Raw genomic sequence first — 15,299 nt, 5'->3', positions numbered from 1 at the left:
ATTGAATTAATTCACTCAATTAATTAATTCGGTTGATTCATTTGTTTAATTAATTCATTCCATTAATTTATTTAATTCATTCATTCCATTAGGTCATTCAATTAATTCATTTGGTTAATTAATTCAAGGGGTTTATTTATTTGATTAATTAATTCGGATAATTAATTCCTTTGACGAATTTATTTATTTAATTAATTCATTCGGTTCATTTATTTAATTAATTACTTAGAATTATTAATTCATTTAATAAATGCCATTGTTTAATTTAGTTATTTAATTTAAATAATGGATTCAATTAATTAATCCGGTTAATTCATTTGTTTAATTAATTCATTCCATTAATTTATTTAATTAATTCATTCCATTAGGTCATTCAATTAATTCATTCGGTTAATTCATTCAATTAATTCAAGATATTTATTTATTTGATTAATTAATTCGGTTAATTAATTCCTTTGACAAATTTATTTATTCAATTAATTACTTAGAATAATTAATTCAATTAATTAATGCGATTGTTTAATTTAGTTACTTAATTTAATTAATGAATTCAATTAATTAATTCGGTTAATTCATTTAATTTATTTATTCCATTAAGTCATTCAATTAATTCATTCGATTAATTAATTCGGATAATTAATTCGATTGATTAATTAATTCACTCATTTAATTAATTCGATTGTTTAATTTAGTTACTTAATTCAATTAATGAATTAAATTAAATCAGTCTATTAATTAATTCAATTAATTCATTAATATCGTTAAAATGCCAAAGTTAATTTATTAATTAATTTTTTTATGTACGAAAAAATTCATTAGAGGATAGACATATTGAAAGCAGCCAAATGATTAGCTAAATTCTCTTTACATGTCTACGGTTTTATCCCACTATTATAAAAATTCAAGTTCACCATTGGAAACTTTTTACATTGGCTGAAATTGTTTACATTTATTGTTATTTTTTATATTTAACTTTTGATAAATTGCTCCTAGATCGAATTTTAATAAATTTTTTTCTTCTGATTACAGCAGTGTGGCAGTGGAACGACCGATGGCGTTGTAGTGAGTGCAGGTGGTGGTATGGATTGCATACCCCTGCGTCCAGGGCCATTTCACTATTTGATAAACGAGCAGGCCAAATCCCTGGTAGCGCTCCAGGAGCTGCAGAATGAGGTCGGTGCTCTTCTCGAGTTTCGGGACCTTGTCATCGAGACTTTCCCAAACCTCAGGCACAAGATGGCGGTTTCGGCGACAACTTCTAGCTCGGCGAATGCATCCGTAATGTCATCGACGCAAAGTTCACACATTCCCTTACCATTGTCCAGTCCATCATCACGTAGAATAAGCGATTGGGAACCAGGAAAAGTAAGACGACGAGCGCCAAGAGAAGGTGAAACTTCAGCAACTTCATCATTACCACGTAGTCGTAGTAATTCCCACAGTGGTGGTAATAAGAATAGTGCAACTGTTCAAGATTCTGGCTTCAGTACGGAGACTTCTTCCAAGGATAGTGCCTCAACGGCAATACCAAGACCACCTAGTCCACGTCCAGTATTGGATGAGGCCGAAGATGAATTATGGAATCTCTTAGATGTTATTCATCGAAAGGGTATAAGACTTAGAGAGGAAGTTGAAAGTCTTCAGGGTCGTTTGGAGAGTGTAGCGTCAGAGGACTTTGGTCTCTCGGGTGATGTTTTAGAGGCTGTGAAAAGAGTCACTGGATCGGAGGAGGATGATGATGTTATTGACAGGATTACGGGTGAAAAAGATTCTGAGGTGGCTGAATTGCAGAGAGAGAAATTACAACTTTTGGATAAAGTCGCAGAACTTGAAGCTGAGACAATTTCAAGTCGAGCTCGAGCTCAGGAACTTCAATCCGAATTGGCGGCTCTCTCGGCTATTAGAACTGGACTTGAGGATCATCTACGTGCTGGAACTTTGGATGGATCTTACGCGATACATGCGCCTGGTGCGCAGAGGATACTACCAATTTCACCAGTCATTACAACATCATCGCCTAAAAGTAACATTAATATTAGAAGCAAGGGATCAGCTTTTGCCTCTGTATTACCCACAAAGGCACAGAAAAATAGGTTTAGAACAAGGACTATAGAAAAAAATGTTGTGGCCAATGTGGTTGCTAGGTCTATTGAGGACTTGAATGTAGAAGCTAATGTTAACGATAGGAGAGCAAGACTGGGAGCACTGGATTCCGTGCTCATTTCACCCACAAGGGTGGCTAACGTTAGAGATGTCGATTCAAAGAAAATCGCCGCTATACTCAGGGAGCATTCGCCTCTTGAATTACAGCGGCACCTTATCACAACAACCGTCCATAATCAGGTGAATTATTCTTTATTCTCTTTTTATAATGAATCATCCATTTATTTACTGATATTAGAAGGAAGTTTCATTCCCATTTGTAATTTTGTTCAGGAAAAAATACTTAGGTTCCTTTTATTTTCACAGGCCTTACAAAAGAGACTGGACGAAGTTGAAAAAAGTACTGAAACACTCTCGGTAAGATTAGACAAAGCCCGGGAGGAAAACGATGATCTTAGATTTCAAGTAAGTTAATCAATTAATTACCTCATAAATCCCAATCAGTGGGAATTACAAAAATATCCTTTTTTTAGCTCGCGGAACGAAACATCGAATTGGAAGGAACACGAGCCAGAGTTCGTGTTCTAGAACGGTTTCAGCAACGTCCGTCCACTGAAGGTGATTCCAATGCCGATACGGAATCAGAATTATTGCCAAGATGTGAGCAAAATTGTCCCGAGCCAGGAAGTAGTACAGAATCATCTCGTGATCATCATCAAGCTGTTGAAGTAAAGCCATCGCCGCGTAGGCGACCTAGTCGAATTCCTTTACTTGGTGTCGCGAAGGCAAACGCTCCTAAACCACCAACGACGACACACGGTAGAAATGACAGTAAGGATTCATTAAAATCACTCACAGCACGAGCGACGAGGGATTCTAGTCGGGACAGTTTAACGGGGAAAAATATCACCAAGACACGTGACACTAGTCGCGAGTCCCTAAACAAAAGTCTATCAAGAACGAGTAATGGATCGACAACTATGGGAATTAAGGAACCAACTGGCAAAGATTCTCTCAATAAATCATTGCCACGTAATAATTCCAATAAAGATTCATTGAGTAAGTCGTCAATTCTTTCAAGAACAAGAGACTCATTGGAGTCTAATCATCTTGGAAGTTCTTCACCTGTGACTCCCCCACGTCGTCCATCAGCTCCCGCACGTCGATCTCACAGTTTGGCCCGAGCCTCAGTTGATAATGACACCGGCAAGGTACGGCCCACAAAGCTATCCTTTTGGCAGCTGCTGAAGTCACCTCTGTCCAACGGTTCGACTTAGTGCGACAAACAAAATGCAATCGTCCTTTCTCTTTAGGGATATATAGTCGCTTCCTAACTTTAATAACTGAACGTACAATTGTCCATCCAGGGTCAGCCAAAAAAAAAATTAAATTAAACTAAAACTCACACCACTGACACACTCTTCCTTTCGCAGAGCGAGATTTCTCTAAATTGCGTGACATCCCGATAGTGAGTTTCTTCGAAACATTTGAATATTCCTCAAAATTTATTTATTATTCGACTGGAAATTAAATTTACCTTTGTTGAATTTTTGTTTGATAATTATTTTCTATCTTTTTAAATTTTTATCAAGTTTTTTACTAGGCAATTTCTCATTTGAGATTATGTGCAAGATAGAAAGCGCCACCATGATGAAGTGCGCAAACTCGTTCAGGCCAATTCTACAATACCTCCTTGCGCATTCTATTCTTTTAAATACTAAATTTTCCCATGGCATTCAATTTAGTTACAATTTTTTTTCAAGTATTTTACATTTATGAAATAATAAATTAAAAAAATCGTTGGAATAAACAAAAATTTTTGAATCTCTAATGTAAAAATTTTATTACATAAATACTGTCGTTCCGGTTTGACGACATTTTGAAAATTCGTGACATTTCTATAATAATTTTATTAGTTTACGGCGTCATGTAACCAATGTATACACAATTTGCCACGAACTAATAAAATTATTATAGAAGTGTCACGACTTTTCAAAATGTCGTCAAACCGGAAGGGCAGAATTTATGCAATTGCGTGTGTATATGAAAAATAAGTGAAAAAAATGCTTTGTAATTAAAATGTAATTTGGTTGAGGAGACTTTTAGTACCGATTGTGGTGGCGCTGCTAATCTTGAATAAAATTATTCTTACGGCGCTGCAATGTGGAAATTTATAAATAAAATCGTCTGCTATGCATTGGAGAGCTACAGCGCTACAACGTGATAATTTGTAACTAATAAACGTCGTCTGATATCTAATGCATAGCAGACGATTTTATTTAGTTAAATTTCCACATTGCAGCACTGTAACCACTTGTTCTATACAAGAAAATTTTTTATAGGTTATGTTGTCACTTACCGACACAATAATCGTCAATTAAAATGATTGAAATTTTGGTAAATTATAATTATTAGTCGAATATTAAAGCAGAATTTTGAGAATTATTAAAAATTTTGTGATAATAATATACCAAATTAGAATTTCCTTTTTTTTTAATAACGAAGAAATACGTTATCAGGAATCACGAATCTCTGGATTAAGGTCTCTTCTCTGCTTTACGTTATTACTCGCTCCACTGCCCTTCTTGTTACCAGTGCCTTTTAGTACGGAGGAATTGTGATTCTACGCATATTATTACAAGCTCGACAATTTTTTTTTCTTCTTACTTGACTCGACTCGACGCACACGCAAGTTTCTTTTTTCTCTCTTTTTTTATCGTAATGGTGCAAACAGAAGTTGATCCAAGTTAAAAAAATTTTATTAAAAAAATTTAAATTATTTGCCATTTAATATGAATTCTGATTAAGGTTAGTTTCCATTGTCCCCACTCGCTAAAATCTCTACTCGCCATTTGTCATAATTCTTGTCAACTACCGCACCCTGCTCTAGTAAAAATTAAAAGTTACTATAAAGTTACTAAATTTTTACCAGAGCAGGGTGCGGTAGTTGACGAGAATTATAACAAATGACGAATGGGGATTTTTGACGAGTGGGGACAATGGAAACGAACTTTAAGAAAAGTTTTTGTAATTTTCTTTATAAATTTTAATTCTCTATTTGTGCCATTATTTTTGGAAATAATTTTACACGCACAAATCGTAGAAGTTGTTTTTAATAATAATGAAAAATAATATTTATATCGTCTGCCCTTCACTGCACCAGGCTTGACTTGAATAATTATATTATTACACTGTAGTAGGCGTAAATTGAAGAGACTTTAGGGAATTGTATAAAACGACAAATGACAATTGTACTGCACAAATGAAAAAAATTGAAAAATCAAGTTGGTTAGCCGACAGATTGTTTCACTAGTTTTTTTTAGTTTTTTTTTTTTTTTTTTTTGTAAAACCACGAAACGAAACGACTCTATCATCCGCTACGAAAAAAAGTCTGATCTGGAGCGCAGGCGAGTGTGCGTTCGAGTCCAACATGGCCAACGAATTATGAAAATGGCCCCCTTCTCGCGTTCTTCGTCGGTCTCTCGTAAGTTATGCTTCTTTTATTATCATTTGCTTTTTTGATGCTTCTCTATTATGGATTGGTGAGCTTGATCCTGCGGTGGCCTCATCGTTCCTTGTAGTATTATTATTATTATTACTATTATTTAAATACCAAATACCTGTAGATTGCTAGTTTTTTCTTTGCCAAAAAATTTTTTGGCATGTGCATGCAACTTGTTTGGTCGTCGACAAATATTTTTTCTGGTAAGAATTATCAAGGTGCTTCCATAAAGGATTTAGTCTCTACGTTTTAAAATTTTCTTTTTTTTATAAAAATTGAATACCTAATTTATTAGTTTAGAGACTTTATCTTTTTTTTACGCTAATTTTTTTGATTGCTCATATAGTGTGTGACGTTTTATTTTGCTTTCAAAAAAAAAAAAAAAAACAATTATTTTCAAAACTGAAACAAATTCTGCTTTTGTTTCCTCTGGGCTGAAGAATTTTGTCGCTGAAAAATTATTAAGGTACTTCTACAATTGTGCGCTAGTGATGACCTAAAAAAAAATTAGATTGGCAATTCGATAAACCTGTATTTCAGGTGAAATTTAACGCAGAATAACTGAATAATGAAATTAAAAAGAAGATAGCAGTTGCTTTGTATTTTTTTTTAATCACATTTTTCAGTATAACGAGTTATTTTGCGTTGGCTGGCAACTATTGTAGAAACACCTTTAAAATATAATACAGAACTGCGCATGTCAATAAAAAAAGGGCGCGTTAATTTAAACTTACTTTTAAAAAATTGTTTATTTTAATTATATTTTCCATTAAATAAATTATTCCTAATTTTTTCTATTCAATTAGAATCTAAAAATTGATTATTCATTAATTCTGATTAATAAAAATTTATAATAAATTCTTTCATAATGATATTAATAATAATTAATTACATTTTTATGTTTATTATTGTAACTAAATCAAATTAATTTAATGGAAAATAGAATTAAAATTTTTAGTTAAATTATTTTTAACATAAATAATTTTAAATTATCGCGCGCTATTTTCGATCAATGAAAGAAGACCAATAAGACATGCGCAGTTTCGTTATTGAGTTTTATCTCGTTAGATTCTGCTGTGATTATTAAAAGAAACAAAAACGAAATTTGAAATAGAATTTTGCTTCCGGTATTTTGCACGAATTGCGATAAATTTTGACTACTTGTTATTAAGAAAATAATTTATAACGAAAATGTAGATAAATAATATTTATTAAAGTAGTTTTTGCATGACTTTTTTTTTTGAAGAAAAAAAAATTCGTAGAAACTCGTAATTCTTTATAACATTCTTAAAATTTTTTTTTTTTTGCCTTTTCAAAAACAAAATTTCAACTTTTTTGAAAAAAAAAATTTTTTCATCTCACTTGACACGTAAGATTTCCCCCCAATCACGTATTCACTTTCTTTTTAGTTTTAAGATAATCACAATTTTCACATTATTTAAATATTGTTTTGCGCATAATTCCTTTGTATATCGTCTTGCCTTGTTTTTCTTGCCATATGATTTTTTGGTATATATGTAAAGTTGTAAAAAAAAAAATATTTTAATCCATTTTGCTGAGATTTTTTTTCATATATATATATTATAATCTTATTTTAAAAAATTAAAATTATTGAAAATCGAAATTTAACTTTTCTAAATATTTTAAAAAATATTGAAAATTTTTTAAATTAAGGATTTTTCTTTTAAATTAATAAAAATTTTAATAAATCGATAATTTTTTGTTATTTAATTTTTTTTGGGAATATGTGAAATATTTTGCAGAAGCATTGCTTGAAAATTGTTATAAAATTAAAATGTTTATCAAGTAAAAATATTTAAAAATAAAAAATATTGCCCTGTCGATTGAAATATTTTACGAGCTTATTTTTTTTTTGTCTATATATTATAAAGCGTCACATTTTATGTTAATTTTGTTTAATTATTGACAAATCGAGATTTTTTAATTAAATTTATTTCTTAGAAAAGCAATATTCATCTCAAAAGGAATAAAATTGCAATATTCATATTATTTTTCTATAAAATTTTACACCACACTTACACAATTTTTTTCTATTGCAAGCAAATAATTTTTTTCACTTTTTTTTTTGTTGTTAAGTGAATTTATTTGAAAAAAAAAATTTTATATCTTTTAATTGAAAATTATTATGAAATTTGACACACAAAGGCACAATATTAATGTCTTTTTTAACAATGTTGATTTCCTGTGTATAATTAAATTTTATTTGCAATTTTATTTGCTCAAATATTTTATTAGTTGCAGAGTGTCAAAAAAAAAAAAAATCAAAACAGCGACCACCTATAAATAAAATTTTCAAGTAAAAAGAAAATTCTTTGTAAAAAAAAAAATAATAATCATCGACCTCGCACTTTCCCGCTTAGCATATATATATAAAATGTGTGAAATTTTTATCAGTGAAAGAATATTGCAGTAATTTTTGTTTTTCATATCAGAATATGTTTTAAAAAATCCAAATTAAAATTTGTCAAATAATTAAATAATTAATAATACAAATAGAAATAATAAACAATAAAAGAAATTGTAAAAAGTTAATTTTTAATTTAGTATTTTTTTTGAAGAAAGAATCGGACGAACAGTCGGAAAAAAAAGTTTCCCCGCATACAAAGCATTAAGTTTCGTGCCCGGTTAAATTGTCTGAAATTAAAATAGTATGTTATAGTTCATGTACACCTGAACAAAAAATGTAAATAGTAAAATTCCTAAAAATTACTAGTTTTTGAGATAAAAAAATGAAAATTGCTGTGTTCTAATTATTCTTATCTTTTTTTATTTTTTATCTCAAAAACTATTAATTTTTAGGAATTTTACGATTTACGTTTTTTTTGTTCAGGGGTATATAAACTATTTTAATTTTAGAAAATTTAACTGGGAGCGAAATTTAATACTTTATATGCGAGGTTCTTTTTAATTTTTATCCCATTGCAACGAAGTTTTAAAAATAAAATTACTCACATTTTTACTAAAAAAAACTATTTAAAATTATTTCATGTTTCTAAATATGAAAATTGTTGGAGTAATTTTTGTTTTGACTGTCCATCCAATTCTAAATGAAATCAAGTTACTAATTACAAAATCTAGATTTGAATTCTTCTTCTTTTATTCTTAATTGTCGGCTTTAAAAAAAAAAAACTTCACATATACAGAAGTTATATTTGCATTCAAATTTTCGCTATAAAATTGAATAAAAATTATTTTCCACAAAGCCTGTTGACGGTTACATAATAAAAAAATTTTTTTAAATTATTCATTGTCAAAAAAATTAAAGTATACTGAATTTTTTTAACAATTTTCTTTTTCAGGCCTATTCTGATGCACCAGATTCGTGGTGCTCGACAAGTGGCAGTTTCCATCACAGCGATACTTCTATATATCCAGATTCATTAAATCAGGAAACTTCATCGGTTACTGGATCAACGAGAGTTGAATTTATTATTGGTTCGCCAACGAGAAGATTTCGTCCAAATGCGCCATGGACACCGCGTTATTTTGATAGTATCGACTCAGCGGCAATTGCACTCGAAAGTCTTATGACCGACGAATTTCCACCTCGACATGGTGAAGCTTTAGCCGAATGCGATTCACTCGAACGTCATCCGATTTCTAGTGACGTGTGAATCAAATTTTTCTTTTTTTTGCGTCTGTACAGAAATTTTAATTTGAAAATTATATCGAAGAGTTTTTTTTTTCTATAAATTTTTTTCACTCTTTTTACCTGCAAACGAAATAAATCTGTGTCTTGAAACTTTGAGAAACGAAAGATTAAATAGAAAACAATGTCTCGAGACTAATTTTATGTTAAAATTAGGAGAAAATGGTTATTTTTCCAATAGAAAAATATAAAATGTCGGTAAAGTAGATTTCTGTATTTTGAATTTTTTTCAAGAATTTTCGAAATATATTTAAAATATATTTAAAATATTTAAATTATTGAAATAACTATAAATAAACAAGAAAAAAAATGAAAATATGAAAATTACAAAATTAAAAAAATAATATTTTAAAGCAGAAAAAAATTGCATAAATATTCTTCGTGAATTAATTTTATCAGATTATTATTAAATATTTAAATAGTAAAAAATTTTTAATACTTTTTTTAGTCGAATTTTAATGAAAAACCAAAATGGAATTAATTAATTATCATTTTAGCGCGGAGATTTCAAGAATGAGTTTGCTTAGCAAACTTTCCATTACTTGATATGCGATTAAAAAAAAAAAAATTTTTTTTAGTGATTAATTAACTTAATTGTCATTTGCGTCGTTTTTTTTTAATATGAACTTTTTTTTACTTCTGCAAACATCTGATTTATGACTTGTGCGGAGAAAAAAAAAACCCCCATACAAATGTCTGATCGATAAAGGGAATTATATTTCAGATAGAATTTCAACCGCAGAAATAATATTCTATTTTTCTTCATTGACTTTTTGGATTTTAATAATAAATTCTATGTCATATTTTTATAGTATCTTAATTGAAAAATTAAAAAAAATATATCAATTGAAAATTAAAAACAAAAATAAATTTTTTGGTAAAATAAAAATTTAATTATTTAAAAAAAAATTTTTTTTAATAATTTTTGAATAATTGACGTAGATAAAAAAAAACCCTTTAAGTAACTGAAGAGAATTTTTTTCTATATGAATAGAGAGAAAAAAAAGTTAAATATCAGTTGAAAACAAAAAGAAAAATTAAAAAAATATTCATTCCATGTTAAAAAAAAAAATTTAAACAAGTATTGCATTCCAAGAAGCATTTCTTGTATTACCTGCGTAAAAAAGAGAATTGTGATTTTATTGTTTTAATAATTTTATTGTATAAAAGTATCTAATATATTGTAGGATCGATAAAGAAATTTTAAAAAACCAAAATTTTCTCTAAATGTTGAGTTTAAAAATCTCTTTCATTTCTTTTTTTTTTTAAATAGTTAAGTGTGTTTGTGTGTTATTTCACCGATATTGATGCTTTGCTTTTAAATATTTTTACGTTATTTGTTGAAAAAAAAGAATCTCTATTAAGTGATTATTTTGTTAATTAAAATTTTATTACGGCTTCGTAATTTTATAGAAATACAAAAGAAAAAGAAATTAACATATCATGTGGACAAGTTAGAATTTTTTTTTTATTTTATTCGATAAACATTATTCGAATATTTTTTACTTTTTTTTTTTTTAGAAAATCGTGTTGTTTGTATATTTTTATTGCACCCTAATTCGTTAATTCTCTTTTTAAATATAAATATAGGTAAAATATTATATTTTTAAAAATTCTTTTATTGTGACTGTGATTTCTTCTAATTTCGACATTTCGTTTAAATACAAGTCGAAACATTTCGATTTAATCTCTTAGAAATATTTTTTTTTAATTTTCACTTATATTTCTTCAATTTTTTTATGTAAATTTTTTATCTAACAAGAATAAAATCACATGAACAATCAAAAATGAAAGAAAAATGATTTGCGATTTTTCTGAAAACTAGAATTAAAAAAAAATACGTAAAAAAAACAAATATTAAATCTATCAATTATTATAGTAATTTTGTTATTTATATTTTTCAAGTGCGAGAATTTGAGAATATAATTTAAATGTTTTTAATGAAAAAATTATTTTTTGTTGCAAAAAAATAATATAGAAAATGTAAATCACAAATTCTGAAATTCAGGAAATGTAAATAAATTTGTACAGTTTGTTTTCTCGATAAAAAATTGTTTTTTTTTTGTAAAATTTTCCCGCAAAACGATCGAAAAAAAATTATTTTGCGCTTCTATAATAATTATAAAATTGCAAACTTGTGATTAACGTAGATAAGTTAAATAGAACTGAAGGACATTACTTATTGCGTTAGTGCCTCTCATCTTTAACGCTGTGTAAACCAAACTGTAAAGCAGATGACGTACCAGTGGTTTTTTTTTTGCGTCCTGCTTTCTTTCTTTCTTTTATTATTTTTTCTTTTTTTGCTACATAAGGAATCGACACAAAGAAAAAAAATGCTCACATATTATAATTCATGCAGTCGGTGGACTCTAGTGCCCCTGCAGCGTATTTGCTGCCTGCTGGAGGCTATTATTTTTATACAATTAATATTATCATGTAAGACTTAAAAAATTATCGAGAAAGCAACAGGTGAGAGTGAAGAAAAAATAAAAAATGCTTTGCAAACCTATATTGGTTTCATTTAAGCGACGATTGTAGAATTGTCATCCATAGTGTCGTATATTCTAGACACTTTAGAATTAAAATTATATTTTTATTGTTTGATTGTTAATTTCAGCTAAACAATCATAAATATATACATATATATATATATAAAATTTGTACATATATAAATGAGCAGCGATGCAATTTTAATTGTAAATAGAAATTGTACCTATGTATAACGAAAATGCGATACCGTGATACACATAAATTACAATAAAGTAAAATTATGCAAAAATTGTTGTTATTTTCATTTCAATTTTTATTAAACAAGACCGGCTGTGCGCTTGTGCACGCGTGTTAATTTTTTGTAATTTAATAACATTAAATTTTGAATGAATCATAAAATTTATTTATTAATTTTAAATGTATAATTTTGTATATATATACATAATTTTTAACAATATTTTATGTTTGTTTACTTCCAAGAAAAATTTGAGAGATTCCCAAAACCGAATTCATGAAAATGCAACATATAATTGACCATGATTAAATATATCTTTGTGTAGAACATCTCAAAATAGTTTCAATTAAATATTACAATAACAAAGAAAAAGAATACAATACAATACACTTTTTTTGCCCAGTTCATAACTTCTTTAACACAAAAACTAAAATCACTGAAAAAATAGAAAAAATTATTTTTAATAGTGAAATTACTGTAATCACTGATAATTAGTTTCAAATGATCGCTCAAATTTTTACTCACCAAAAAAAATTATCATATATACTGAAATCACCATAACAATTAATTACAAACTAACACTCTCAATTTTTTCTCACCAACAAAAAATTATCTATCATGAATACTGAAAACACTATAATCACTAACAAATTAATTACAGAAAACTAAATTCTTAATTTTTTCTAACCACAAAAAATTATCCTGAATACTGAAAACACTGTAATCACTTACAATGAATAACAAACTGACACAAAAATACACAACTATTTCAGTAGTGCTATCATGTACCTACCGTCATCAAATGCACAGGCTCATCCCCTCTGTCATGTTTATTCTATTTATGCACCTTCATTTCTATAAATGTTCCAATTAAAAATAATGTTACTTAAATACAAATGGCTTTAAAAAAAAATAATTTATGCATATGTTGTATAAATTTATTTCTTTTTATCTTTCGTGATTATATAACCTGGAAACTATAATTGAATCAACATGATATGAACAAACAATGGTGAAAGCACACCTTAAAGAAAATATTTAAATCAAGATAGTTACCCAACCTTGACAAAAGCGAATTGCAATAATTTATAAGTTCATTTATATTTTTGATGGATTCACATCTTTATTTGTAAAATATTTATTTCAAAAAATGTTAGCTTTATGTTATTTAATGCTTCATGCAAAATATGTATTTTTTAAAAACTATTAAATTTTATTTTCAAATTAGAAAAATTAACATAAATAAAAATTAAGAAGAATGTGCAAAATAACCAATAAAGAAAGGTGTCTACACTTGATATCGTCAGTTTTGACCAATCACAATTCATAATTTTCAATTCTACCAATAAACACACGATTGTAAATAGGATTTTAATAAATACATAATTTATTATAATTATTGAACAAACATTAAATCGTAATTTACTCGAAATATTGATCTCTAGGTTTTGATTGAGTTTAATTTAAAGTTAGATTTGATTTGTTAAATTCTGAATAAGAGAAGGAGAGTGATCCTTAGTGAACAGTCCTAGTAATTTGCAGATGAAAACATTCCACTGAAATAAGGATAAAATTTAAAGAAAACAATGTACTTAGAGAAATAAAAATGTTCGTAAATATTTTAAATAGCTCTTAACTTACTATTTATTTCGCCAAAACCTGAGATAAGGCAGTCAGGTAACACACCTAAATAATGTTGAAGTTTTATGATTTTGTCTAGATAGATGTCGGGTCTCTGGATTTATTAATTCTCGCCAAAAGTTGTGTAATGATTTCAATAATTTATCTCAAATTATAATAGTTTGTCAATTAATAATAAATTTAGTAATTCATTTTAAAATATTCCAAGTTATAATAAAAATAATACGTCATTAGGACAAAAGGTTTTATAATATATTGAACGAAAATTCGTCTAGTACAGAATAATTATTCGAGTTCAGCTTGCAAAGTTTCATATAATAAATTAAAGACAAAATTCAATTCGTTCGCATACTAATTGTCACTGCACAACAAATGCGATTGCACGCTAGACATTTATGATTAAATTAGATCTCAACAGATGATATCGATAAGGATGATCTGGTTGGTCATCGGAATCAGAGTTCCTCTTAAAAGTCCTCGAGGTGAGAGACAATGTGGTGAAAAAAGTTAAGCTTCAAATAATTTTTGAAGTTGGAAATAAATACTCAACTGGTGAAAACCGTCTCAATATTCTTGGATTCGCGCCAAAAGACACGCCAGTCACAAATGCAAAATGATTCCTGTGCACAATCGAAAGGTGATTTTTTTACGAGAAAAGTGGAAAATCTGCATAATCTTTAGTATCCAAGGCAGATACGTGGAGCCCAGTGCTCCGAGGTTATGTGGGGATGAGCGTTCTTGTTCTGTTCGACCAAATAAAAACCACACCTTTTGGCTGGACTAATACTCACACTACGGAACTATCGTCAAGCTTTAAACTTCGTAGGCGAAGGTTCCTGGGATCTCGCTATAGCGACCCATGCCCTTGCCGATCTTACTGGCCTACTTAGCTTTGGTTCTTGAGAGTGTCTTCTTGGCTTCCTGGACGGTTGACCTAAAGACTCTGCATGCTCCACTTCCAGCGACGTGGTTGAGAGGAACCTTGTCGCCGGACTTTGTTTTGCACAAGAAGCAACTGGGGCTGCTCTTACAATCTGCAAACTTATGATCGGCTTCCCCACACTTAAAGCACGCAGACGATCTGTCTGCTTTCTTGCAGCTTCTTGCTAGATGGCCGTAATCCAGGCATCGGTGACACCGAGCGACCATGACTCTCTTTCTTATTTGGCAGCACATAAAGCCAATCTTTATAAGCCCCAATTCCTGCAGTCTGGTAGCCTCTTCTTGGTCGGTGACAAAAACTGCGAGCTTCATCCCTCTCTTGTCTAAGATTGACACCTTCTTATTTCCTAGCTTTGCGAGTTCTTGTTATCGCTCTTTCTGGACTTCTGCCTCATGGGTAAGGAAATCCTGGTCGCAGATCTCGAGTATAACGTTCCGATCCACCGTCTGCACTTTACCTATGCTGCCAACAGCCTTGATCACCTCGGCGGTAAAAGCTACCTTGACCGAGTCACCTCCGACCCTGATCAAGAGGTCTTCCTTTTTAGTGGGCCTAGCCCCCAAGACTCTCGTGTGGCTTATGTCAGGATTAACTTTATTCCTCAATGGAGGTGCATCCTCATTTTTCTTTCTTACTTCGGTTTTTGTCTCTTCCATACTGCCGGTACTTTGTTTCTTCTTTTGATCCTCCATGACCGCGCGTCGAAGACGTTTCT

At 29.5% G+C, this 15,299-nt stretch overlaps 1 protein-coding gene across 2 annotated transcripts in view; it reads left to right on the top strand.

Annotated features, from left to right (window-relative positions):
• Positions 1–15,299, top strand: part of LOC127281584 (uncharacterized) — a 210,881-nt gene that overhangs the window by 83,091 nt on the left and 112,491 nt on the right. The window contains exons 3-6 of one of the 2 annotated variants that reach the window (XM_051305351.1): positions 1,030–2,343; positions 2,470–2,568; positions 2,637–3,314; positions 8,926–12,054. In XM_051305351.1, coding sequence (XP_051161308.1) covers positions 1,030–2,343; positions 2,470–2,568; positions 2,637–3,314; positions 8,926–9,240 — 2,406 coding nt within the window. In that variant the 3' untranslated portion in view covers positions 9,241–12,054. Of the gene's footprint in view, positions 1–1,029; positions 2,344–2,469; positions 2,569–2,636; positions 4,912–8,925; positions 12,055–15,299 lie in introns of those variants that run through there. The other variant, XR_007843061.1, reaches the window with a different exon arrangement.

This window comes from Leptopilina boulardi, unplaced genomic scaffold (genome assembly GCF_019393585.1).
Source record: "Leptopilina boulardi isolate dan_hultmark-lab unplaced genomic scaffold, ZJU_Lbou_2.1 LbouV2_273, whole genome shotgun sequence".
In the NCBI taxonomy this organism is placed as follows: Eukaryota; Metazoa; Arthropoda; class Insecta; order Hymenoptera; family Figitidae; genus Leptopilina; species Leptopilina boulardi.
This window is presented reverse-complemented; position numbering and strand designations above follow the sequence as displayed.